We start from the raw sequence: 27,594 nt of genomic DNA, 5'->3' as shown, positions 1-27,594 counted from the left end.
CCAAGTTACTTGGTGCTGTTTTTAAAAAGTCTGGGTGTCACGAAGCAGTCTCTTCCCCCCAACAACAGAGTAAAAGCTCCACAGATTTCGCTGTCTACCTGGTGGTCAAGGTTACAGCAGCAACAGATGGTGCTGCTTCCAGAAAAACATGGGGTGGTGTGACAGACAGAACTTTAGGATTGCTTCAGTCGCTTACGTGGGGGTCCCAGAAAGGGACATTGTGCAGAGGCCAAAGAGCGATATGCCTCAGCCACCAAATGGGGATGCGATACTACCATAGACTTCCAGCCTGATGTCTCCATGACGTCAGAAGCATGACTAGAAATAAGAGAGAATAAATCTGAAGTTATCAACTGGGGATAAGAAGGATTAACTAAATAGATTCCTTCCACATACTCAAGAAACCTGACATTTTTAGCGTACTGGTTTAGGATCACTCTGGATGTACGTTAGGTATCTTTTGCGAAGATTGCAAGCTTTGGCTCTGCTGGCACAATTGTATGCTGGACAGTCCTTCAACTTGAGGATGAAAAGCTCAAACATACATGATCCCAGGTGGAGGACAGGAGGAACACAATGCTCATCTACCCTGACTACTCAGCACAGAAGTATTTTAAATCTATATAGAAAGTACTGAGAAAAACTGTATTAACTGACAAATAGGACTAAAAATGTTTCCAGACATCAAAGTAGTCAGTAGTCATTTTACATCTACTGAAAGGTCTGTTAAATTACAAGTTGCAAATAGTCCCTCAATATCACGGACCACCTGATATTCTACTACCTAAAAGTTCTTGTGATCTTCAGAAGAGATCCATAATAGCTCACAGAGACAGTTCTGCCGTACACTCTGAACAGTCCCAGCAGGACAAGACTAATCTGCCCTTAGGGCAATGCCACTTCTGGGATGCCAGATAAATGAAGGGTCACAATGGGAGAACTAAAAAAGAAAAATAATAGAGGAGAATCTCCCCTGCATGTGACGGTTCACAAGTTGTGAACCCTACTGCTAATAAACACCACTTCCCTCTAGATTTGTCGCACCCTGGAACAAAAGTAAACTCACTAGTTAATGAAGTCCACTGCTTGAGTTTTCAGTTGATCCGCACTATGTAGGTCAGCTAGAATGAGGATCTCAGCTGCATTTTCCACAGACAGGTTACTGCACAGTGCATCCTCACACATCACCTTCAGACGTTCTAGAGCATACTGCAAAATACAAGCCAAAGTACAGTTACAAAGAAGAAAACACCTAACCAGGCCTGACGTGAAGCCTTACTTGTGCTCCTTCACTCTTCAGTAACAAACTACTCTATTATGCTGAACAGACCTCTTTGCTTTGCTATATGCATCTGAACTGTACTCAGAGAAGCAGTGACCAGCAAAACCAAGGAGAATCATGATGTGCCCACCCTGAGGAAAGCAATGGAGAGGAAACATACCCACCATAACACTCATCCCGGCCTTCTTGTGTTACAGGCTTACTGGTGCCGTGTTCATGCTTTGAGATGAGAATTTCAGGTCACCTGTAATACTTACTATCTCAGTTACTTCAAGGCACAGAATGCTAAAGCCAAATCTTTATTCTCACTCTATTACTGCATGACAGTATTACCCGGGTTCAGTGGGAAGCCCTATCTAACAGTGAATGCTCCATAGGTGTTCCAGTGATTTTTAGGCAGTTTTCACTCAATTTCTTTGCCATTAATGACCTGCACATTAAGATCAGCCTTGCTCAAGTACTTGCTACTAGTTTACTACTACAATGTTAAACAAATGCCCCTGATTTCTTGCGGCTGTTCAGCTGGAAACGAAACATCACAGTATGTCTGTAATGCCCTGGCAGAAGCTCTGTTCTAACTTCACATTCTCCATCTAAGAGCGTCTACCGTTCAACTGTGCATTTGCCTCAACATTTGTTAGATCCACAGGGTTGGGCCATGTCAATGGTTTGTGAAATTCAACGGATATGCTTAGAAGAAGAGTGCTGTCTAATAGATTTCACACTCTACTTTCTGCAGCACTCCAGTCAGTATTGAAGCACGCAGACACAGCCAAGATTTTCAAAAGCAACACAGTGGTCTTGGGCAGACTTCAAAAAGGTCACCACGCAGAAAACTGTAAGCCACTCGTTAATCAAGAAATGAAACCCAAACCCCAAACCTCAGTCTTTTAGAATATCATAGCTGGGAACTGTTAGACTGAGATACTTCTGAAAATCTTGGTATGTGTGATCTGACCATGGGGTTTGCAGCTCTTTGGATGAAACAAACTGAATATTTCTGAATAGTTCTGAATATTCTAGATCCCATGATTACATTTCACAGGGATTAGGAGAGTAGTCAATTCTAATGCAGTTCTTATACGAGTAATAACATTAGCACTACATAAATTGTCCTAAAGATTAAACACAGTTAAGTCTTCTTCACGTTATGACTTCAAATTGAGTGACATTTCTAAAAAAAAAAAAAAAAACAAACAAAACACCAAATCTTTTAAGATTGTTAATTTTTTCTTATCTGACCGATAACTGCATTTGAGAGTATCCTTCATATTGTTTATAAGGCTTTTTTGGACAACTTAGAGACGATATGGTATACAAGTTCTTCAGTATGTGAGGCCGCACTCGGAAAAGATACCGGATTTGTAAGGACTGCTCTGTCAACCTGACCAGAGAGCTGGTAACAGGCTCATTTGCATGACGACGGGAGCGCTTGCCATATGATAAGCACTATTACTATAAATTGATTTTATATTCTGATTGAGATTTTCATCCCATTATGATTAAATTTAAATGAATAATTTTAGATTATAAAAACATTTTTTGACTTAAGACTCAGTGATAATAATTACTTCAATTGAGGCATGGCACTCATAACCAGGACAGTTTTCTCCCACCAGAACATCTGAGAAGGCAAATAAAATTTACTTGCTTAGTCTGTATCAATAACTAAACCAGTTTCAAACCAGGGGCAAGCCATTAGTTTATATTATTGTCTGTCAGTAGCTTAAAATGCAGCAAATGAAGCTTAAAATTATTCCTTTCGTAAACTGAATATTCTCCTCCATGCACGTACAATTTTTACTTCGATTTTCGCTACAAATAGCTCAGCTTCTAATTACTCTCAGGTACCAAGATTTCCCCTTCCCCCCTTTCTTAATTACACTTTAAAAAAACACCCTACCTAATAGCATACTTACCCAAGAGGCTGAAATAGTATCTCCTGGGTTGAGAAGACGTGCTTTGTTTTGGTTTTGGTCTAATTACATATTTTCCCCAAGAGACAGGAGGAACTCAGAAGAAGCTGTTTCAGTCTCTTGAGTAAATATTAGATGTTTTATGTGCTTTCATGAAAGATTTTTTATTTCTGCTTTTAAAAGACACACAATGAGTTTAAAAGGAAAAAAACCTACATTAAAAGCCAGGAAACTCAAAGTTAAAGCCTACTCTGTCCTTAATGTGCTGCTTCTTACTTACACTTGTCTCAGTTAAAGATGGTATGTGAGCTCTCAATCAATACTCTTTAAATATTGAATAAAATATGTGGCAATGATTATAATCAGGCCAAGAATCTTTTTGCATTATTTCCCATTTTAATTCTAGTTGCAGCGGCCTAATAACGGCATATGGAGCATTTCACCTCTAAAATCAGCATTTTTGATGAAGCCCAGGTCCGCAGTGACAGGGAATTTGATGGCTGTGTGGTGGTTGCGTGGAACAAGGTTACATGCATCCACATCTTAAAATCCACCACCCTAACTGGCACCCACAAGAGAATCCAAGGACTGAAGAAGCATGGAGACTGAACTACGCTCTCACCCCTAGAGGTGGTCCCTCCAGGTCAGAGTTGAGGCACATTGGCAGGGCAGTGTGGAGAATCTTGCACTGCTGCTACCCGTGCTGAACCTGTTCGATGGATAAATTCAGGACTTTAGTCTCCAGTGCTGTCAAACTGGCATCTTTCACCAGCACTAAGTTCACTTTTAAGAGAAAAAAGAAAAAGGAAATAAAATTTTGGTTATATATTACGAATCTTCACTGGTTAATACGGCTCACTGGCCAGCAGAGCACTCTCTTCTGTCCTTGGTGCTGCAAAGGGAAGGAGGCAGCGGCCGGCTGGCTGGCAAGGCCACAGCGCTGCGCCTGCTACACGGGCACTACCAGCAGCTTTCCAGTCAGACCATCCCCGACACCTCCCTGGCAAGGACCCCGCAAAACCACAGACGGGTTAGGCAATAGGGCTTCCTCCAGTGCACCCCTTCTCTCCATAAACAGCAGGGACTGCCACTGCAAAAAGAAAATAAACAACAGGACCTTCCCACTCCTGGCTATCCATCACTTTAGAGCATCTCTTGGAGTTGCTGATACCAGCCTGACCAGAAGGAGAAGCAGGCCCTGTTTGCCAAGATAGAACACTACTTTTGAGATTTGGTAATAATCACACTAAAAAAAAATATTGCCAGGTCCACCTCGAAATTTTCTGCTCACCCCCCACTCTTATGCTAGATTATGTTGAATAGCGATGTCCTCTGAAATTTTAAGAAAATGCTTAAAAATGAGTAGAGACAGAAATTCCTGATTGTTTTATGTTAAAATACGTATCTATACAGCTATAGATATCTTATATGTATATCCTATCTTATAGGTATCTTATACTACATCCAGGTTTACCTATAAGCCACAACCAATTCAAAGAAACTGCCCAACCACAATGATCACATGAAAAGCTGACTGCAGCATTGTGTAAAGCAAGGCGCGTGTCATTCCTGGTTCTCTGAACACCCATAAATCCCAACTGTACCTTGTCAGCAGCTGCCAGCAAGTCATCAGCCATTTTGTCAAGATTTGGTGCCTTCCCCGTGTAAATAAAGCACATCATCTCCTTAAAAACTTCAGGCTCCACATCATTGATTTCAACCCGATTCTGTATCAGAAAAATGAAGCTTATTAAGATCCTGGCAAGAGGCTAAAGGCTTCCCTCTACCCAAGTTCTTTCGGTACTCAGAAATTTGCTACAGAGACAAACTATTTAGAATGTGTACTACTTGCAAAAAAGAAAAAAAAAAAAAAAAGAAAAAAAGAAAAAGATGTGGATGGAGCAAGAAAAAAAATCTAAGTTGTATTTCACATTCTCTACTTCTCCCTATCCCACCCCAGACTCTTTCCCCAAGAGTAACAAAGGTAACAATTGCCTCCTTGATCCCTTTCCTCCTCCCTTCAGGACAGCTGAAGCAGAGACCTGCATCTAATGCGAGAAAAACAGTTACAAGGTGACAATAGTCACAAACACTACCTAAGAAAGTTATCTGACCAGTGATGCTAAGAGTTGACTAGAGAGCTATTCACCTAGCTGGAGAAGTTCTCCTTCCTTCAGGAACTTACCTTTTTACTCTCTTCCATCTCATGCTCAAACATGGCGCTGAAAACTGGGGAACGTGCTATGGCAGTGGGGAAAATAAAACACAGTTAGAGATGCTCTTTTACTCTTCAGGGGGAGCTAAGTGTAACCTGCCAACACCTCAACAACTGTCCTGCTACTTAATGTGGGAAAAATTCTCCTATAGCAGATAGGGCAAATTGGGTACAACTGGTAAAGAAGTATAGGTTGTGACATAATGTAACGTAACCGACGTAGCTTCAAATTGGGTATGGGAGAATTTATTATGTCCTTTCAACCAAGGCTGAAGAGTACATCGGTGGTCAGGTATGTTTCTTGACTTTACAAGAAAGCACTCCTCTGGAAATGTGCTAACTTCTCCTTACAAATGCTTTAGGAATACATCATAGTACACTACAGCCACAAAAGAATCCTCCTACCATCCTCGCCATAGGAGGAGATAGGCAATTAAAAATGGAGTAGATATTTCTTCTCTACCCTTAACGGTTCACAAAATAGTCTTGTTCTGCAGCTCTGCAGTTAAAAGAGCTGCAGAAGCCTCCTTTAAAGACGAAGTAACTCAAAAAAACCCACTTGCCATCAAGTAGTTGTCTCCTATCCCGCTAAGGCCCATCCAACTCAATACCGACCTGCTAGTATGGCTTTGTGAGCCTGGAACTCCTGGCCTGCAACGCACAGACAGCAATCCGTGAAGCGCGAATTCTCCCAGAGTCCTCCCAACTCATCTGCCAAGCGGCACTCTGGTACCTTCACCATGTTCATAGTGTTCTGGCCGGAGATATTGACAGAGTCCTGTACCACACTCACCTGGAGGGGGAAAAGAAAGCAAACAACCCAAAACCTCAAAAATCCACACTGGAAAAACTCATCTCCCTACAGGAAGTTTTTATTTCCAGGGCAGGAGAAGGGAAATGCAAAGCAAAACCCACACCTCTCAAGCAGAATCACTGTATCATTAAAAATGTCTCAATTTTTAAAGCATCCTTTCTACCCTGCCTTAACTCTGTTCTCTGCTCCTGCAGAGTGTCTACCCCAAGTCCTAAATCACACCAGAGATTTTCTTCTCAACCCCAAATTAACAGCACTTCTATGCAATTTAATCATACTTTATTAGATCGTTTCCTAAGGAAGTGGAACCTTATTTTTCTGCTTTTACAGACACCATACCTGACCTAGTTTTTTCCTTCTATCAACACTCTGAAACCCTCCCCAATCAATAATGCAATACAGACAGCAGTACAAATGAAAATAAAGTATACAAAGAGCTTCTATAACCAAGCACTGCATCCACATATGTATGCGAGAGCAGTGTCTGACCCCCCAAATGTCTTGCTGCTTCTGGTTCTAAATTTCTTCGAGAGTTCAGTGCTTCCATCACATTCCAAAATAAAATTAAAAAAACCCCAAACCAGTAAGTTTAAAAAAGCAGCTTTATGTCAAGTAATTAGGAAGATTTGGGGAAGGCAGATAGATTCCTTATCACCTGCTCTAAAGCAGACATGGTTAGGCAGGGACCATACGTAGCCATACTGGCTGATGAATAACCTACACAAAGGGAACCGTTGAGAGCCTATTCAGCACCAAACCATTATTGTTAAACATGCAGTAAATCATACGCCTTCTACAGCAGACTCCAATTAGAAAAGATCAGAATGACTAATACTACCCCGCTATAACAAAGAATAAAGGAAGAAGCTGACTGACAGGGAAGCATACATGAGACTATTTCCTGGATTTGCTGTCAAGTCCAAGTTAAATTTCAGTTCTATTAATAACCAATGGCCAAAGAAGAACAACGGACAGCAAAGGAAGCTTCACAGTTATGTAAAAGGAGAAGTAAACTATGAAGTGAGAGAAATGACAGAAGCATCTTCTAAGGAAAAAAACCTGCTGACAGCACATACCCCAACTCTTGAGAAACCTCCAGTGGGCTTCTGATGGCAGATGCATCTTGTATAAAGATGCTGCTTGCCAAAGGACACTAATGATTAGCCAGCACAAATGTGAAGAAGCTAGTGTTCTTCGTCATTAATTTGACAGCTACATCACCTTTTTGCCCTGTGACATCTAGACCAGCAACATGGACTCAAGGATGCACGAAAACTCATCAGATTCATTAAAAAGGAATTCTAAGACGTAGATCCTTTGCTGGAGTCCGATACTGATTACAGACCAGCCAAAAAAAGACTTGCGAACCATGTCTCAAATCAACAAATAAATCCTCTTCATATATGAAAGAAAGTCAGTTACTGGCGCGAAAATCTATTACATGGCTTTTTACATAAGGAGTTTAGACTGGTAGATTCCAAGTGGTGACCAGCCTTAGAGTTCAAAATAGATAAGGTTTTGCTTAAGCTATTTTCTACTTCTTAGCAAGGGAACCAATGCTACCTAGCTCAGAAGAGAGCCATTACCATAACTTTGGGAATATCATTCTTTTTGGAGATTTACCAGCATGATATTTACGTGTGATGTTGGAATATAATTTAAACAGCAAAAAGTAACGCAGTTGGGATATGAACAATCAACCCTACCTGCAAAACAGAGTTTGAAAAATCCCCAAACTGACAACTAAATGAGGTCATATTTGTAATGTTTGACAAGGAACATCATTCTCTGCCTTAACAGCATTTTCAGCAAGACATTATCTGTGTTCAGCACTGGACATGAGCAGAGAGCATAAGGCTTTTTCCTTTTAACTTTACTAAAGCAATGAGAAGGTGCAGCAGAGACACTCAGCAACCTTCTGGTCTACAGAAAACACCCACATATTCCCACATAACAAGCATCTCAACATCCAGTATTGCTAACTCCTTAGAGAGTTTCTACATACAAAACATGCTTGCTGAAAGTACAGATGTGAGCAGCATCACTTGGTACCTGTGGCCAGCAGGGAGGCATTAGGAGAGCATATGGCACACCGGTTTACATGCTAAGAGACTTACAAGCTCAGGGAAGAAAAAGGAAAAAAAAAAAAAGGGGGGGGGGGGGGGGGGAACCCAAAACCAAGCTGTTGAAAGTTCTTGCCAAACTGTTTCCAGGCAGCAAAACCTTCCCCTCTGATATCACTAAACTTAACATTTCTTACATGCTATACTGTAGAACAAACCAAAAGAGAAAACAAAAGATATCAAGGCCAGGTGAAGCCAGCAGCAAGTTTTCTCTTCATCCAGAACAAACGAATACACTGAGCTGAAGCTTTTGAAGGGAGTAATTCAGTACAGAGTGGAGTGACTGGAATTAGTACTAGTTGCCAAGACTACTGGTGGATCTCAGGTTTATCTACATTGCACTTCACAAATTCGCTTCTCAGACATTAATTTTTGAGTTTCACTCCACAATTTTAAGTTTTCTGCCTCCTTTATCAGACCTACAGAGGTGTCATCCAAGACACTGTCCTCTTTTCCTCCCATATTGCTACAAGTGTTAAAGGAAGGGCTCCCTCCATGACAGTAATAATTTATGCTACTGACTGAATACACATCCTTTAGGAGATGTTTGTTAATTTAAACATGTGCATGCTTATGATGGCCAAACAAAACTGAGGGGAAAAAAACCCCAACAACAAAAAAACCCCCCAAACCCCAGCTGTCAAACAACTTTGACTGAAGCATTTCTTTCACTCCTGAAAGAAAACACAGCAAAAGAAAAGACTCCCATAAAAAACACTGCAGGAGATCCAAAGAGAGAACAACTTGTTCTACCTGTCTTCTGGCAAAAATCACAGCTACAGGAGGTATTCTGCAGTTAAAAAGACAATGGAAGTAAGACAGCAGAAGCTCTGAAGACACTAAATTAGAGAGTTTAAATTTGCTCATTAAGGTTTCTAAACTTAAATATCTAGTTTTAGAAATAACTGTCTGCATCTTTGTCTGAAATCAGTATTAGTGAAATAATAGTTTTGTAGGCAGTGGTAGGAAAATGCAACACAATGAACAGAAAATTGTGGTTACTATAAAATTCCTTTTTCTTAAATTTTTCTTTTTGTTGGCTGTATAGACACACTTAGGAAAATAAAGAAAACCCTTCTTTATTCAGTAGGCAAGTAATAGGCGGGCCAGTTTCCACTAGAGAGCTAGTGTTGGTTATTATCCCAAGTGAGTTTCAAATTAAGGAGTACAAACAGAAGGATGATAACACTAAACTAGAAGTGAAATGATAATCAAACATGCTTAATTCCTATCATCATCACAGGTAAGAGACAAATATAAAGTAACAAAAAAATAAATGGAAGTGAAATGAAATGAATCACCCACAGAAAAAGCCACCAGCCACACAGGTGCAGGCACACACACACGCACAAATAAAATCTAAGTGCCATATAAACATCCAGTATTTCTCCTGACACCTCTGACTCCTTAAAAGCAATGATGAAAAATAAGGTCACACCTACCTTAAGCTAATGGAACTGCTATTCTTTCAGCTGCACAGGAAGACTTACCTCACAGAAGAGAGTGAGTTTGTCATCTGGAAGAAGTCCATTTGCCTCATCCAAAAGAAAGTCTCTTCTAATAAATTTTTTGAATCCCCAGTCCTTGCCTTGTACAAATCGATATGCTCGCTGGCTCTCTGAAAGAAAAATATGGTGCTTCAAACACCAGCTGAGTGACTCGCTTGATCAAACAGCAAAAGACAAACAACTGACCCCGTCAGAGAGAAAGAGTTTTTACACACCCATTGCTTTTGTTTCTTCTCCTTTAGCATTCAGGATGGAGAATTTGAACTTTGCTCGAACTTCACTTTTTGGACAGCTCACCAGCAACAGATAGAGGGATAGATAATCTTTACTTTCTTCATCCAAGCCTTTAGGGTTCACACGTAAACACCTGTAGAAGCAGACATCTGAATGAGACGTCATGAACAGTTTTTGGCAGGTCATTCATAGCTTCCAAAGAAAGGGCATTGTAGAATTTTCACAATAAAATGTACAGCAAATAAGTTCTGTTTAACAGCCACTGAACCACAAGGAAATAATAGATAGGAAATAATAGATAGGTAAATAGAGTAGAATTGTGTGTTACAGTCAGCCTCATGCTACATCTCCAAGACAGATAATAATATACAGGCAGTAACAACAGGCAAACCAATTCAAAAAAACACGGGGGAAAAGAGGAGGGGCATACCGTTTAAATTACTGAAAAGCACCCTGGATGTCAACTTTCACAAAAGGAAAGTGAAAGAAATAGTAGAATGGAGGCAATGGATTTGAGGAAGTGTGACAAATCCAGAGAAATGGTAGGTAAAATTCCACAGGAAGCAACTGAAAGGAAAAATGGATTTCTGGAAGGCTGGTAGTTTCTCGAAAACAAAATACTAGGGCAAAAAGAGAAAACTACTCCTGTGTGAACAAAAGGTAGTAAGTGCAGGAAGAGGCTAACTCATAAGCACTTCCATGACCTGAAACTTGACACAGAATCTAACAAGAAGCAAAAACTAGGCCAAATGACCAACAGCTCAAACACACAAGGACAAAAAAGTCAGAAAGATCTAGACATTAGAATGAGATCTGACTAGCAAAGGTTATAAAGGTAAGTAATTTAATAACAAAAAGCAGTCCAAGGAAAGCACAGGTCTGCCACCCAAAGGAAGGGAACACAAATTGTATCACATATACACACACTAAATTATTTAGTGGCTGATTCGCCACAATCTATACTAAGGAGGTTTAAAGAAAAATGCTAAACCACTTAACATCAGCAACAAGCGATGAAATAAGGAACCAGGTGTCCATGGATCTACTAGGTCAGACACGACTCACAGTAGATACACATTCTGACCAAAGTCCACTGTGAGTTACTGGAAATTACTTGAGAACTCAGGGAAGATAAGAAAGGCTTTAAAGGAAAGGAAAAGGGCAAAAATAATGTCATCTTTAAGAAGCAGAAACTCCTGGGCAGAAGGATTTATAGAACACAGAGATGATCGAAGTAACAATGTTAGGTCTCTGAATTCACAAAAAGTTGCCATAAAGCGAAAGGTAATACAGTAGCAATAGTCTTAAATTGCAGGATTTAGAGTGTAGGCAAAAATTATCTTTTTAACAACGTGGAGTATTAGGGACTGAAACTGGGAGGCTGAAATAGAGCTTGAATACACTGGCTGTGGACTCTCATTGGCTTATAAGAACTTGTTAAGATAAATATCAGTCAAAGAACCCCCAACTTAAGACATTAATAATCCTCCAAGGCACGTCTCTGCTTCAAGGCAGGATGTAGTCTCCCTTACAGCTATGGCTTCTATTACTTCTGATGTTTTCCATTATCTGAGAAACACTGCAAACAGCCAGATCCTCACATTTGTTTTGCGTGCCCAAACACTATGCTGAAGCAAGAGTACTTTCTCCCTATGCATATGTTGTACATCCAAGGAAGCAAGAACCTGTGTGCAGTACAACTATTTTTTTATATATTTCCTCTGTTATAGAACCCCAAAACCTTTCACATAGTTGTACAAACAGGGTGAACTTCTCTGCTCTATTTCTTACCATTTGAGTTTATCATTGGCTCCAGATGAAAAGGTTGAGCTTTTGATGACCTCACCCATTTCTTCTCGGCAGAAGCTGAAGTTGTTTATGGTCCACATGTAGGAAAACTTCACCACCTTGATCTTAAAACAGAGGATAATAGGCGGTTTAGGCTCATCCTCATCCACCTCGTCCATCTTAACGACAAAAACTGAAAACCTGGAAGTTTTACTGAGTCACTTGCGTGACAAATAACCCCCAAGCACAAGACAAGAGAGTCTGGAAATGGCTGGCAGTGGCAGCTGGACCACTCCAACTTCTCCAACTGCCTCCTCCAAAGTTCCGCCAAGGGCAGAGGCTAACATTCTGCTGTTGCCTTGGTGAATGTCCGTTATTAGCAAGCATGGCATCATCTGAAAATTCAGACTCTAAACTTGTTTTGAATAAATTTCTTACCACAGGTTTTAATCGTGTTACTTCCAAGAATATCTCAGCACAGTGTAGACTTACCTGAGTGTAGCACCAGCTCTCTGCTACAGGTCCACTCGACATTTCTGCCGGAGGAGGAGGACTCGGCACCCTTGACATCGCCAGTTTGAAGATTAAACAGAATTTCACAACTCAGCAGAAGAAATTTATAATTGATCTTCACCCTGTCAGTCCCCAAAAAGAGAAAAAACCCAAAACTAAGAACAAAGAAAAAAAACTTCAGGAGTGCTGTTAAGTCTCATGGGACACAAGTTAAAGTCATCACGCTTTATCCCTCCCCCCTGGAATCTTCAAAATATGATGTTATATTTAAACATTTTAAAGTGTTACCATATGTTTTCTGAAGAGGGATATACCACCTCCACTCATTCTTTCAATATGCAGCTCCTTATAGGAGTAAGCCTAGCATATAATTTCCTTTAAGGAGTCCAAGACTCAAATAGGAGACTCCCAACTTGACTTGGGATTTACCACTTTACCCTGAGGCCACCATTTCAACTCACTACTTACTCCGTATTTTCATTTTGAGAGTCTCAGACTATCAGAGATCGGATTTGACGAATGAAGTTCTTAATCTGAAAGAGCTACAGGTAGCAACGTGCAACCCAAACTCAACAGCAAAACAAACCCCTAGGTTCCGAGTTACTCCGGTAACATCAACAGAATAATTTCCTACAGCTTAAACCTTCTCCTGAAGCCTTACTATTAGGGAAGGTGTTGGTAATGATTTCTCTACTTCAAACCGAATCCCTTTGGCCAGAGGGAAATTCTCATTGCCTTTATATGCTAGTGAAGTTCCCAACTTCTAAGTGCCAAATCAAATTGTCATCTGCAGAGAACATACGGGGTTAAAACCACTGCAACACACCTGAATGAATACACAGGCACAACTGATAAAACAGGCACCTAGTTACCAGAAGGGAGGTTTTAAAACAAAATAGGATAATCAACCCATCTCTGACTTCTGAGTCCTGATCCCTAAGGCAGATACACCAAACATCTTCAAAGATGAGCTGGAAATGAGGATTCATAAATTTGGCAGATATAAAGCATCACATGCCTTACAGTTTAGCCTTCTGCTAAACACTTTCTGTCATATTTATCTGCCTTCCTCTTACTGCACAGGACAGCCAGTGAACCACAAGAACTCCATTGCTGTTAGTTTTGAACTCGAAAGGATAAAAAAAAAGGGTAAAAGACATAAAATTGTTAGCTTGCGATACAAACTGCTTTAAATACAAAGACTTATATTGAGGTTTGTTGGGGGAGAAAGGTAACACAGGCTCACGCTCTTGAGGAAGGCTGAGAGCCTTTCCTTTCATTAGTCGTTGAAAGGAAATGGTAGAAAGCATACATCTAAAAATCTCACACCTCAAACCAACAGGAGAATGTTCACAATAAGCACATCAACATATATGCACATAATTCCAAACTGCTATCAACATAATTTGGAGTCTTTAAGCACAGTTGCAGGGCAGGTCTGGATTTGAGTGCAGGCTCCAGCTGCAGACCAGACCTCTGCCAAGCAAGGCTCACAGCAACCTCCACTCCAGTTTACAGCTGTGTACTCGGGTTCTGAGTTCCATGCACCTTCAGAAAGAACCTGGAAATACTGGCACACAGGCATTATCTACCTGTAAAACAAGAGTAGGTTTTTTTTCAAGTTTAATTTCCTTTAAAAAAGCACAAGTGAGCCCATGTAAACAGTGAAAAAGAGATACTGGCTATCAGGAGCTAAGAAGTAAGTATTTAACCCTGTATACACACTTAACTCGATGGAAGTGCATTTAATGGTGTACATTCGATGGTGTACTTAAAGATACACACTTAACTCGATGGAAATTTATTTCCCAGAGCAAAGCTCAGGGGCAAACAACTAACTCCATGAGATCTGAACTGCAAACAGCTAGCACTAATGTAAAACTGAGTGCTCTCAGATCAAACTGCTTTACAAACTTCTTGCATTTGCGGTTTGTGCTGTGCATGTGGAATGAGGGGGAAAAAAAATTTTTAAAATGGTGATTTTTAAAGTCAACATTTTAAAAAGAAAGGGACATCGACATGCACTTTAGGTACTTGCTGCAGGTTTTATTACATTAAACTTAAAATTACCACAAGTCCTCCAAAGAAATTCAATTATACCACTCTTGTGTCATTCAAATTAAGCCAAAATTAGCAGACACTACTTTTGAATACTTAGCTAACTGCCCTTCCATGGGCAACATTAGGACGTTATCGCTTCACTGTCTCCAGTCACACTTCTTTGGGGGACAGACAAAACCTGAAATTCCAGCACAAGCAGCAAGAAACACCTCCTCCTCCCCATGGCTGGGGAAATGATGCCTTTTTGCTAGTTTTAGTCTATGGGCAAGAGAGACCCAAGATTTTTTCTTCCCCTCGGGGTCACAGAAGCACTGCTGAATTCCACCCAGACTGTTAGTTACATCGTTCTGTTCACAGCTATTTTTAATCTACATTATTTCAGTGATTTGTTATATAGCATAGGCACAAACAACTGGGACACAAACTCATGAGAGAATAAGCAGCCAGGGAAAGGATGAAGTTTCTTAAGCTCACCTCCTCACTGACGGCAACCTGTCTGCACGCTGAGCAACAAGATGCAAAGCCTAATGAAAAGGTTTCACCAGAAGAAAGCACAACGAATAAAGAAAACACAAGAGTGGGACGTGAAATTAGTTTTTTTGTTGTTGTTGTTGTTAAAATTGTAGTTAGTTTCAGTGATTTTCGTTTTTAACTAACACCTTTTTACTCAAACTACTCACAACATGGAAGTATTCCAGTCTCTTTTAAAATCCTTTCTTATGCAGAGTGAGAAATAATGCAACTTTTATTTAAGAAGCATTAGAGGGATGAAGAAAAGATGTAAAAATAACTTGGTTAAAATAACTTTTGAATTCTCTGAAACAACGGCGCTATGGCCCTCCCTACGTCTCTCCGTATACCTGGCCAAAACAGAGGTGTGAATTAAACCTCAAGCCACAACAACCTACTCCATCTTCCTCCTAACAGGGATTTTGGGCACAGCCCATCACTGCGAGACACCCTAAAGCTCCATGTGAGGAATGGCCGGAGAGTCAGCAGCAGTGTCTGATCAGCATCTTCCCGGCGACTCTGTGAGGCCACAACGCTGTTCTCCTTGCCTGGCTTCAGAATAATTACAAGGAACAGATCCAGAACAGTTCAGATAAGGAACCAATTTCCACATAAGGTATCTATCAACAACAAGTAGCTTTCTGTAAGAAGACTTCTACTTCCAGGTAAACTGAAGCAATTAAGTATCTCTACACACATATTAGAGAAGTGGTTTAACGCTAAAGGTAATAAAGCAGTTGAAAGACTCCAGTGGGTCCTTCTTGAAGACAAATTGGTAAATGTAGTGGTAACATCTCCCTTTATGGCATGAAAATGAGGGATTAATGAGGAGGGAAAGAGACGACAACAACAACTTGTTATGTTACAATGGCACATTCATCAAGCCTGTTGGAACACCCCGAGAAGTTGAACGGTTTCCTGAATGGAGGGCAGAAGTTAATCCTACATCCCTGTACCTTTCACTGGTCTCCAAGGAGCAAACTCCAGAAGGCTGTAGCCATCAATCATATAATTGGGGAAGGAAATAGATAATCATGTGATGCAAAAATCGAAACTTTAACAGCTTCTTTCTGTATTTCAACAGGATTTTAAGATGTACCTAAATATTACCTCCATCTTACATATGCAAAGAAGTTTTAGAAAGCTTCTGTGGTCTAAAGGCAAGACAAATTTATGAGCATGAGATACACAGGACTATTTAATATCCTCTGAGTAACTGTCACTTTTATATGTTACATCCTTTCCTCCCAGATGGCTTGGATAGGCAGGTGGTAATAAAAGTTACAACAACGTGCTAATAGAATTGCTGCATGCCAGCACGTCATTTGTTATGCTTTTAAAATGGCCCAAAGGGGGCAAAGGTTCTAGATTTTAAAGATTTTCTATTATTTGGAAAATTCTTTCAGTCTGGTATGTCAAAGCTTTCTACAGATGCTTTGTGAGGCAGTTAAATACAGTTAAAAAAAGATGTTAAACTCCATCATACCCCTAGCTCAATACAGCAATCAACCATCAAACACTTGTCATCAAATGACATCACCGGTACTTTTACTGCTGCAGCAAGTCATAAAGGTAATAAACAGGTAATATCTATCAGTGCCTTTTGCAAAAATTACCAGTAAGGAAAAACTCACCGCTTGCCTTGCTTAGCAAGCACACTAACAGGGGAAGCACATAAAAGGTCACTGAAATATATCCTTAGAAGTGTGCCTTAGAAACTGCCATGTGCTGTTCCACCTTCAAATGCTGAATCGTTCTTCTGGCATGGACCAATATTAAATGCATTTTAAAAGGAACCACAGCTGACTTAAGGTAAAGTTAAGTTTCTGAAATCAGTAGGGCACCTCCGGTGTTTATTTGCTAATGAACACGTAATACTTCACCAGTTCACACTTCTTCACTAACAGTGCTGGCACCTCTGAACTAGGAGTCAATTAAAAAGCGCTGCAGGCAGAGGTTTTAGGAAAACATTTTGTAAACAGTTTGGATATCAAAATTCTTTCTGGCCAGGAGAGGCAGGCACAAACTTGTCAAAGTACAGGCATAAATATCAAGTCACAGGAAACAAAATACAAAATATTATCTTATGGACCCCTGTGAGCCCACGTACAGTCTGTGAGTCTCTTACTTCCTTGGATATAAGTAACAAACAGCACTTGTCTCTGGACATAGTTAAGATTACAGTTAAGAAAAAGAATAATTCTCACCTCATTCACAACCACTTCCAGATGAAGACATTTTATCTAAGAACCAGAGCCAGATCAGACCTTTTTGAAGCACAGGAAATGTTCCCTTGCCACTTTGTCCTCATAATTACCTCCTGACTTAGCAGCTGTACCAAGACATCTCAGCTCAAAACTTCATCTACTGTAGGCATCAACAGTCAAAACTACTCTGTGAGCAGCAGAGACTTGACCTGAGAGAGGTGGGGAATATCAACTCAACAAATATTCTAGAAGAGGCCTCAAAATTACTAGACTTTTGCTAAACAGCCTGTCAATTTCTACTTCTTAAGATAAATCAACTACCTTTTAAGAAACCAGCAGTTTACACCAGAAATTTCCAAGTATATTCGTTTTCAGTAAGTTTTATTCGGCAAAAGATAACTTACAGAAGTCTGTAAAAGAAGTATATTTTTAATTAAGTGTTTCAAAAACTGGGGTGGTTGCTTCGGGGACCAGCAACGTATCAAAGACTATCCAAGAACAGCACAAAGTGCAGAGAAAAGGAACAGGACAAAGATAATTGGAGCAATAAAACAAGGGGATGAGATACAGAAGCACAGGAAAAGACCATTATCTTCCTGCATTCTTCAAAGCCATGGAAAGGACAATGGAAGGTCTGAATTCGCTGCTGTAAAGAAAGAAAAAGAAGAAAAGAAAAAAAAAAGGGCAAGTTAACTGAAAGAGCAAACTGGGATGCAACGCTATCTAACTAGTGGATGAACAAAATGAGTAAATTTTCAGATTTTAATGTATACACTAAACAGCACTTCATACCACTCTTCCTACTTGGCATACACAGAAGAAAGCAATGATGGGTAAAGCATTCACATAGCCCGTGCTAACGACTGCCAAGCCATACCGGTTGCAACGTCTCCCGTGTGGCAGGAAATCTTGTCTAGCTACAAATGCAGGCTGAAAGTCAGGCACAGTGAATTCCAGAGGTTACACAAAGTTGTCTAATTATTAACGTGGTGGTGTAGAAGAGACTGCACCAAGGTAGCAAACAATCTGTGCCAATAAAAATAGACTTAAGATTAGAAATCAACACTTAGGAAAGATGAAAGTGACCCAATACCAAAAAGCTACATCTTGATAGGAAGCCTGATTTACAAAAGCAAGAGGCTTATCTTTCTGGAACAAAGAAATGTGAATAGTTCTACAACAAGAAGCCCATCACCACCTGGAAAAAACAAACTATAAAGGAGTAACATGAATGGGATATATACAGACTTAACTGTACCTGAATTAGAGGGAAGAATAATTTATGCCAAAAAAGTGGTTAGTGAATTAAGCTTGAACACTTTCTAAAAACCAGGAGCGCGTGCATTACACCTTCCTCTACCTTCTCTACTCTTAAATCCAAAAAAAAGATCTTACTTAACCTGTACCCTGTTGAGTGCCACAAAAAACTGCTGAGCTCAAAATGACACATGGGGTTTCATTTACAATCTTCAGTCATAAGAGAACAGACTGGAAAATCAACACAATCATAGCAGAGAGATAAAAGGAAAGAACTGGCATCCAGTGGAAGATGCATACCAGGCTAAAGGACCTACAACTTCTCATTTGTGAGACAGAGACAACAGAGATAACCTGGTTTCCTTAAAATACAGTGCAAATGATCTCTCTCAACAGTTGAGAGTGCTTGTGCTTTTCTCTTGATTCCAAGGCACTATATATCAGTCCTAATTCAGTTTGTAAGTTGTCCCCATTATACCATCAGTAGCATTCAGGAACTCGGATGGGTACCTTCTTTTTATTATATCCCAAGGTTGCCAAGTATATTAGAGAAGGCCCAATTCCTGAGGTCACAACAGAGCCCTCTCGACACTGCATAAAAGGAAGATTTTAATTAAGGCAGACACACACACCTTAATTCAGTTTATTTCAGAAAACTCATTATCAAGTTGGAACATCCAGAATTACTTTTTTTTTTTTTTTGAGATGCCAGATCATGGAAAAGTAGAGGAGTTACCCAGAAAAATCATTTTCAACACAGTTAATAAGACAGAGTGAGTTATCTCAAAACGCACTGAATATTGGCAGCCCGCTAGAATTCAGTAACCAAAATTCCACTTCAAGAAATATTCCGAAACTAAGTGTTTCTTTTCCATTCTTGGAATGTTTTTCATTTTTTTCCCCTTAAACCAATGCTCTAGTTACAAAACGGGAAAAAAAACCAGAAAAGGCTTGGTCACCTACAAAATCATAATTTGTAAGAAATTATTAATGGATGCGACAATTGTCCGTGAAACATCAGCATTGTAAGGAGAATTACAAGTTTTACATATATTTTGTAAGAAAAGAAACACCACCATTCTTTAGCTGTAGACCGTCTACCATCCCTTCCCCCTCCTCCCCAAGTATCACCAGATAAAACAGCAAACAGCTAAAACTAAACCAAGGAAAGAGAGAGGAAGTTGGTGGTAAGAAGCAGCCGAGAGTTCTCTAAATAACCTTCTGCTTTTATAAACAAATCCTCCACTGAAAATTTCTGCTCTTCAGTCATTAAGTCAAGTCATATTTTTGACGCTCTTCTAAGACTGCTTCGTGCTGGTGTTTGAACAGATGCAGAAAACTGTATCCCCTTTAATCACATCCAACCCTAACTATAAATTACCCAAAGTATATTAGAACTACATCCACACCAGTAAATATAAAAAGTAATCAAATTCTTAAAAGCAAACAAAACTTTTTTTTATTTTAGAGTTACTGTTGTGTTTAAGTCACCACTCCTATTTTCAACAGATGTTTGCCTCTTCTTTAACTCTTTCTACTTCCATCTTTAATCCTCTTGAGGTACATCCTGAGGTGCTTAAAGTTTAAATCTTCAAAACTGTTTTTCCTCAGAAGTTAATCTTCCTCATAATTTTTAAATTCAGATCATAAGCATGTTAAAAATAAATAAATCTCTTACTACTTTTTCTTCAAATTCCCCTTTTCACCTCTTTTCTTTTCCCTCCTGCCAATCCATTCCTGCTCATTTCTCTCCTTTCATAAGGAAAAATGTTACTCCAACACACCAGCTTAGGTCTTACAGAAACAATCAGCCTGAGCAGATTTCTGCCTTCAATAAGAAACCTGATCTTATTTTTTAAAAGAAGGATTTTGTTATTGCCTGTGAACTCTTTTCTTTTAGAGTCTCCCTCACAGGCAAATCGTAAAGAGTATTTTACAGCTTCAGTTTCTACTTGTAGGGTAAATTGTTACCTGTCACTTGTCAAGTAACTCAGTTGCCATTTTAGCATTTTTTTTTTTTTTTTTTTTTTAAGTAAAACATTTGCACTTTCATAGCATGTAAGTCACCTTCCAAATTAAAAGATAAAGCCATGAAAACTACTCTTTCCCAGAAAACTTCCTAACATCCTGGGGAAACCTCTCACTCTGCAAGCAGGCTGGCAGCAGCAGGGGTTTTTCTCCCCTCTGTAGATTGTTCTTCTCTTGTAAGAGCGACATACTGCTAGAAATACCTCACACCTCTAAAATCCCAACAGATTCCTGGGGAGTTGAAAATAACTGGAAGAAAATGCCTAAGTGGTATGATGTCTAATCAGAGAACAAGCAAAAACTGAAAATTAAGCAGGACTGCATTTTTCAATCTACTGTGGTGAGACCTGGTACCAAACACCGCTAAAGCACTCAAATGGGATTGCAGATCTGACCTCTAGCAAGCCACCAAGACTATAATCCCCCTGGAGCCTTTTATTTATATCATCTTTCCAGTAATACAAACATCTGGTAGTCCTCACATAACATTTCCAGTTGCCATCTTGTGTTAATATTTCTAAGAGCTTATCAAAACCAACTTGAGCTGAAATACAGTTTCTGCCATTATTATTCTGGAAATTAAGCTTTCAAATAATCAATTTAGAGACTACAATGCGTGGCCAAAACTGGACATCAAACTACTGGATTCTTTCACCTACTTGCAATTGCAGCATGACTTCAAAATGGTTATGAGAATTGTTTTAACCTGCTAAACGTAAAGATCATATGATTGCCAAATAAAAGCACTCTTAGAATAAGCATGCAAACCCAGGTTTTTGGAAAAGCATGAAAAGAAGTCAACCGCTTGCTTCATTCCAACAGAAAGCTCACTCTGGGACTTATTTCTAACAGATAATAAACAGCAGTTACAAGCACTTGAAAAGACTCCTGTTTGTAGCCTATCCTACCAGGTAATGCTTCTCCGACACTTCTGTTTTTATAGGCAGGAAGAGTCCTTAATTTTCAAAGTTACTTTGTTTAGTCTTTTCTCTGACCTTATCAGACATCAACATGAGAAGGAATAAGGAGAGGAAGGAGATGGGAATCAAATTCCAACCAACTTCCACTTCCAACCCATCTATATTTTCCTCAAAAATCAGCAGCTGTGTTTTCTATAAAACATATCACACCGACTTCAATAAGGCATGATGGTTTTGCTAGCATAATTTTAATAATCTTACTCACATTAACATTAAAAAAAAAAAAAGCACATCTTACCATAAATCACACTCTGAAAATAACAATTATGGCATTCACCTACACCCATATTTGAATATCCTAACCATTCAAGACCAAGATTATTGAATTAATAAGACAAAGAGCAAAGAAAAATTTTGGTAGCTTAGACATTCTATATTTAATATGTTTTTAGTCAACAGGAAAAAAGACTGGGCCAGAGGCATTACCATACGTCTGTTTATATTAGCGACACTTTGGAAGCAGGGTAGCAAGGTGCATTCTTTTCACTGCTTTTGGCATTAATGTTGTAACTTGTGTTTTAAGTGAAAAAATCTCAAAGGAAGTATCTTGGACACAGGGAACTGATTTGCTGACTTTTAATTTTAATTATACATTCTAAGCTGTTGTTGGCGTAAGCCATTTATTGAATCTTTAAAAAACACAGGTAAATGTCAAGGTACATGAAAATAAATTCCCAGAAGATACCTACATTTATTTCCCTTTTTACACCAACAAGCCATCTCCATAAACCATGTCCCGCCTCAAAGAAGAACCAATTCTTGTTGCTTTTGTTTTCTTCCTGTTACCCCTTCTGTTCTTATAAAAACACTTTAAAAAGTCTTCCTACTATTTTCCCCATCAATAGTAAAACTCAATAAGCTACTGGGCAATATTATCTAAAGAGAAGTATCAATTATCTGCTAGCCAAGAACCAACTGGAAATCCCACAAGTTATAAATCTTTACTACCGAGTAACATTAGGACTTTTATCACACTTGCACGTTTGGTAAGGTTGGCACCAACCTAAAGCAAGGATGTTGCAGAACATTTCCAGGATACAGCTGAATATAATCTACTGTAATGCTTGTGCTTGCGCTCCCTGATTAAAATTATATTATATAAAATTTAAACGACAGTCATTTCACTGTAATCTTACTTGCTAGAAAGCAGAGGTCTGTCAGGCAGAACACAACATGTGACGGCAATTTTCAAAACTTCTGGACTCAAACACCTATACTGACACACTGTTCTTCTCTCCGGGAACAAGTATGAACAAAATCACAAGCTAACAGGAAACCTTAAGAAAACCGTCTCTCTCTCAAGTGCAGTAGTCAAATACTGTTCTCTGAATTTCATTTAGTGCCCACAAGCGCTTCTAAGAAATTCATCAAACTGATATTTTTAAGCACAACTTGTTGAGGTTGCATATTTTTACAAAAAAGCAACTGAGGAAATGAACGCACCAATAGAGTGGTGTAATTTAAGATGATTTTGAAATGACAAAGGCAGATCTATAAGGTCAGGATACCCAGCCTACCACAGCCTGCCTTCTATGCATCCTAGGGAGGTCCTGTATGATGACTTCACTGTAAGATAATGGATTCTCGGGGGGGAGCGGGGGGGAGACAGGGGAAGGGGCGGGAATATGACAACATTCTTTAACAGTCAACATAGTTAATCTGTAGGCACGATTCTAGCCATGTTAACTGAAAACTTTTCCATCGATGCAGTCAGCGTCTGTTCTAGCTTCTTTATGCAGCAACACTTGGGAGGCAGCCAGGCAGCTTCTCTGCATTGCTATACAGCAGCTCCAGACGACTTAGTGTATTTGTCTCCACCTGCTCTCCAGTCTCACTGCTATAAGCATGTCTCTAAAACCAGGCTGTCATCTGAGCTTTTCTTTGAGACACAAAGGCAAATTCACTATTTTAAATAAAAAATAAAAATTAAAAAGGATTTCTTTTTAAGAGAAGGTAAGTGAGGCCTCACTAGCTTTAAAATCTGAGCTGAAGAAATAATCTTGGGAAGTCTCCCACTAGTAAACCACTGCTATTAGAGAAAAGTTGCTATATACAATTATGATCTGATTTATGATCTGTTGAACAAATTTCTGCAGCAACGAGCAAAGAATGTGGTCAGAACAGTAACTACAGCCACACTTAGAAAAATACACATATTCTTAAATTAAATTACTTCTTCAACTGATCAAGTCCTGTATGCAAACTTCTACTTCTTGTTTGGCTCTGAGATCAGTAAGTTTTTCTAGACCATCTTCTCTGCCCACGCAATTTTGCTTAAGTATCAGTTCTTGTCACAGCCCTAACAGAGATATTCACATGTTATGCTCATTTTGGAGATAGCTGTTTATTGGTAAATACGAGGACTTAGACTTCATGGAAAGGAGGAAGAAAAACCTGAACAACTACACATCACTGCTTAAGTCCCAGAAATCATTTTGTGAGCCTCTACAAGCATCGTTCCTGCATATTCATAGCTAAAAAAGTGTAATTTTTAAAGTTCTGTTTAACATCAGAAGATACAGTTTCCATTTTTAGAACATCACATCAGTCTCTTCAGATTGATGCTATATAGATGTCACTGGCATCTCTGACGTCACACATATGAAAGTGTTCCAGCTGTACCTCTATTAATTCAAAGGGTGGCATGTTAATGCCAAAGAAAAAGTAGTGATTCAGAATACTTTAAACTATCAGTCAGCAATTTAAGTATCCTAGTGTCCAACTATACCCTGTAAGTTTACACATGATGCGACATGAAATGTTTCTGAATATGCAATAAAATGTTTAGAGTTCTAAACCTTCCAGTATATTTTCAGAAACAGTATCACTGAACTTAAGAGATTCCTAAATATTTAAAATGCTTAAATGAGCATATTTTCAAATTAATATTCTGACTTTTTCTGTATGCAAGTCTCTTAAAGGTGTGCAGAAGGGCATAGTTTTTTGCTGGAAAATTATTTCTGTTATCAGAAGTTGGATCAATTTTTTAAAAGCATTAACATTACTGTATATGATTCACAGCCCAAGTATTACATCAAACCCAATTTGAAACGCACAACATACATGCTATATTTCTAGCGAAAGCCATTTTTAAAGCCCACAGCCATACAATATAACCTACTGAATAAGACCTACAACACACGCGAAGAAAGCTGAACTGAGATCTCAATATGAAAATTTTAATATTATTTTGTCTAGCCAGTGCATCTGAAGTCACCAGTATCCTACTGGCTTCTACTATATCAATGGCCAAAACAATATCTTCCAGTCATGAATTTAGTGTTGGAGTGTTTAATCCCTCCCATGGTCCTGACTTTATAAACTCTATGGATGTCTAAAAATCCATGGAGTTGTAAGGCCAGCTACACCTCACAGAATGCAACGGTGCAACTCCTGCCTGTAGCCAAAGAATTTACTCACAGTATAAAAATGAACTCCCAAGTCTTTTCCAGGCATCTGCTATACAGTCAGTGGTTCTGCATCTTTTCGGTCCTAAAAATGTGGAGGGGGAAAAAAAAAAAACAAAACAACCCACAAATTACATTTCATGTGTGCTACGTATTTTCTCGAGTTCTCAGCTATGTACATCAGCAAAGAGGAAGAGAATTCCAGAATCACTCAACTCCTTCCTTCCAAAACGCTGCTACAGAGTTCAGTAAAGGGACACTTAACAACGTGAAACCAAGAAAAGAAGTTCTCATATATTTACAGATATAGTTTCTGAAAAACAACAGCTTCTTTGCCTCCTCAAGGGTACAAATACTTTAATCTCATGCTAGTTTCCTGTTTCTAGAACTTTATTTAAGTTTATTTAAGTTTTTTTTCACATGCTTTATTTAAGAGGTCTCTCAAGTACAAAGTACAAGACAATGCAGTAGCAGCTTATCAACTGAGAATCAAAAAGCAACACTCTCAATAAAGGTTTTTTGGTTGTTTTTTTTTTTCATTTGGGTTTTTTGGGGGGTTGGTTTTTTTTGTTTTTAAACAGATTTTTGTTGTATTTCCTCTCTGTGCTGAGTAGGAAACACCAGCAGTCAGAGGTTGGAGGAATACAGCAAGATCTTACATAATACTCCAACCGTGCAGAAAATCGAGCCAAAGCTGGGAGGAGAGAAGGAATTTTACAAAATTACAGTGGATACTTCCAGGCATGGAACTATGAATGCAACCAGTAACACAGCAATAGCTCCTGATTGTACAAGAAATAGCTATCTTTCTCAGCTTTATGCCCAATTTTGCAGAAATAACGTTCAGGAAGAAATGAAGCAGATGATTTCAAGTTTACAGGTCCACAGTGAACCAGGCAGTGGAATGGCAAGCCCCACGAGTAAAACGCTGAACAGAAGGGTGTGCCAAGAATAAAGCTGGTAAGTCCCTCTTATTGTAAACTGGATCGGTATCTAGAAAAATCACGCAGGGCAACAAACTCAGTTCACAGTACATACCTAACACTAGGTCCGTCTAGAGGCTCAGCTGCAGTTCAGAGATTAACCCTAAACCTCCCCCCACATTGGTCAAGCTGGCTCAGTGGCAACTAACTCAGAGAAGACTCTGGTGAATGGAATTGTTTTTAACATTTATCAAGTCTAACCACCCTAATACTATTGCCAGTACTGGTACTTTCTCCATGTTAAAACGTCAGCAAATTGTAAGATCAATTACACAAGAAGTAGTATTCTTTAAGCACTCCACTGTGATCTGTGCAATCAGTGATGGTACCGCTCACTGAGACCATGTGTCAAACCAAAACCCCTTCCATTTTAACTCGCACCTGATCTGTATCTATGTGCAAATCCTGGAGGTTTCGGGGAGGAAACACAATTAGTTTTATAATAGTGCTAACTATACTCAAGTAAATCAGGATATCAGATTTGACAGTAGTTGCTACGATCTTATGGTAGGTACAGTTTTGTATTACTGTCCTCTACTGATACAGTGACAGGATGACAGCTTGCAATGTACTTCTGCTATCATGTTGTCCTGATCTCGATACCCATCCATGACAAAGTACCATTAAGAAAAAAAAATCTATTTTTACTTCAGGTAACAATGAAACAAGTGACATAATGAAACCAAATCATTCTGGGCATCTGGTTAGAAAACATCACTGAAAAAGAAGCAAGCCAGTTATATGTTTTACTTAACTAATTTAGGTTTTCTTATAACCAAAGAGTTCTACTTTATAAAGCATAAATAATAGTGTAATTCTTCAGACTTTTATAGGGCTTCACATCAAGCCACCCCAGACATAACCACTTAGAACTCCAAAGGCAAAGAGAAAAAATGAAATCACAAAAAAGTATTCGTTTTCATTATGTCACGATGATGCTCTACAATCACAAATGTAAACACATTTAATAATGCTGAGTTACAGAAAAATGACAACAAATAACATTACATTCTATATTTCTCTCCCCTCTAAAAACTCCTGTCAGAAAAAGACAATTCCATTTCACAGGCAGCTTGGCAAATACTACAGGAATAATATTTTACCTTTATTATACCATCTATCACTAATCAAGATAATGCTTGTAGCAAGCACTAGCACTCTGCTATCACATGGCATTAGCGACACATTTAACTGTGAAAGGGAATTCTTTTGCCTTTCCATACTGCATGATGATGCACCATTTCCTTTAAACACCACTACAGGCCTGAGACACAGCTAAGAAATACCAGTACTGATCCCAGACACCCTGGGGTCCAATTCATACGAAGACCAAGTTCTCTCCTGATTTAGAAATGTGCCTCGCAGTCCTCAGCGGCGAAGCTACAACCTGTCACCCCTTACTTGGCTATGCTGTTAGTCATCTCAGTTTTTCCACTCCAGCCCTTATTTCCTTTCTCCCACTCGTGTCTCCTTAGTTCCTGGCACCCCACCGAACCTCTATCCCTGCCTGGGGATCTCTAGGAATCCCTTAACCAGGCCTCCCCCCAACTTTTCCCTGCCACACCTCTCCCCCCCTCAGGCCCTGCTCCCTCGCTCGCACCCTTCTCCCCAGCCGAGCTACCGATCCCTCTTCTCCTCTCAACTCCTGCCCCCTTCCCCACAGCTCTTACCTCCTGGCCCTACGAGTGACTCCTACCGCCGGAGGAAGCCCTGCTCCGAGGCAGGCTGCGAAGCCCGAGAAGCCCTGTCCCAAGCAGGTGCGGTGGCT

At 39.5% G+C, this 27,594-nt stretch overlaps 1 protein-coding gene across 1 annotated transcript; it reads right to left on the bottom strand.

Moving 5' to 3' along the window:
• SPOP (speckle type BTB/POZ protein) lies at positions 1-27,594 on the bottom strand. The gene is made up of 11 exons (XM_050911920.1): positions 27,497-27,594; positions 24,857-24,928; positions 12,373-12,515; positions 11,884-12,005; positions 10,074-10,225; positions 9,841-9,968; positions 6,029-6,206; positions 5,384-5,439; positions 4,803-4,925; positions 1,067-1,209; positions 1-318 (listed from the first exon to the last, which is right to left on the bottom strand). The coding sequence occupies exons 3-11, from the start codon at positions 12,448-12,450 to the stop codon at positions 174-176; spliced, it is 1,125 nt and encodes a 374-aa protein (XP_050767877.1). The 5' UTR covers positions 12,451-12,515; positions 24,857-24,928; positions 27,497-27,594; the 3' UTR covers positions 1-173.

This window comes from Gymnogyps californianus, chromosome 28 (genome assembly GCF_018139145.2).
Source record: "Gymnogyps californianus isolate 813 chromosome 28, ASM1813914v2, whole genome shotgun sequence".
NCBI lineage: Eukaryota > Metazoa > Chordata > Aves > Accipitriformes > Cathartidae > Gymnogyps > Gymnogyps californianus.
Note: the sequence above shows the minus strand (reverse complement) of the source record. Positions and strands in the feature narration are given on the sequence as shown.

Coding starts and splice junctions, on each gene's coding strand:
- SPOP (XM_050911920.1), bottom strand. CDS start 12,450: ATGTCAAGGGTGCCGAGTCCTCCTCCTCCGGCAGAAATGTCGAGTGGA. Junction 12,006..12,372: donor AGAGCTGGTGCTACACTCAG/GTAAGTCTACAC, acceptor CTCTGTTTTAAG/ATCAAGGTGGTGAAGTTTTC. Junction 319..1,066: donor GCAGTGGACTTCATTAACTA/GTGAGTTTACTT, acceptor TCTTATTTCTAG/TCATGCTTCTGACGTCATGG.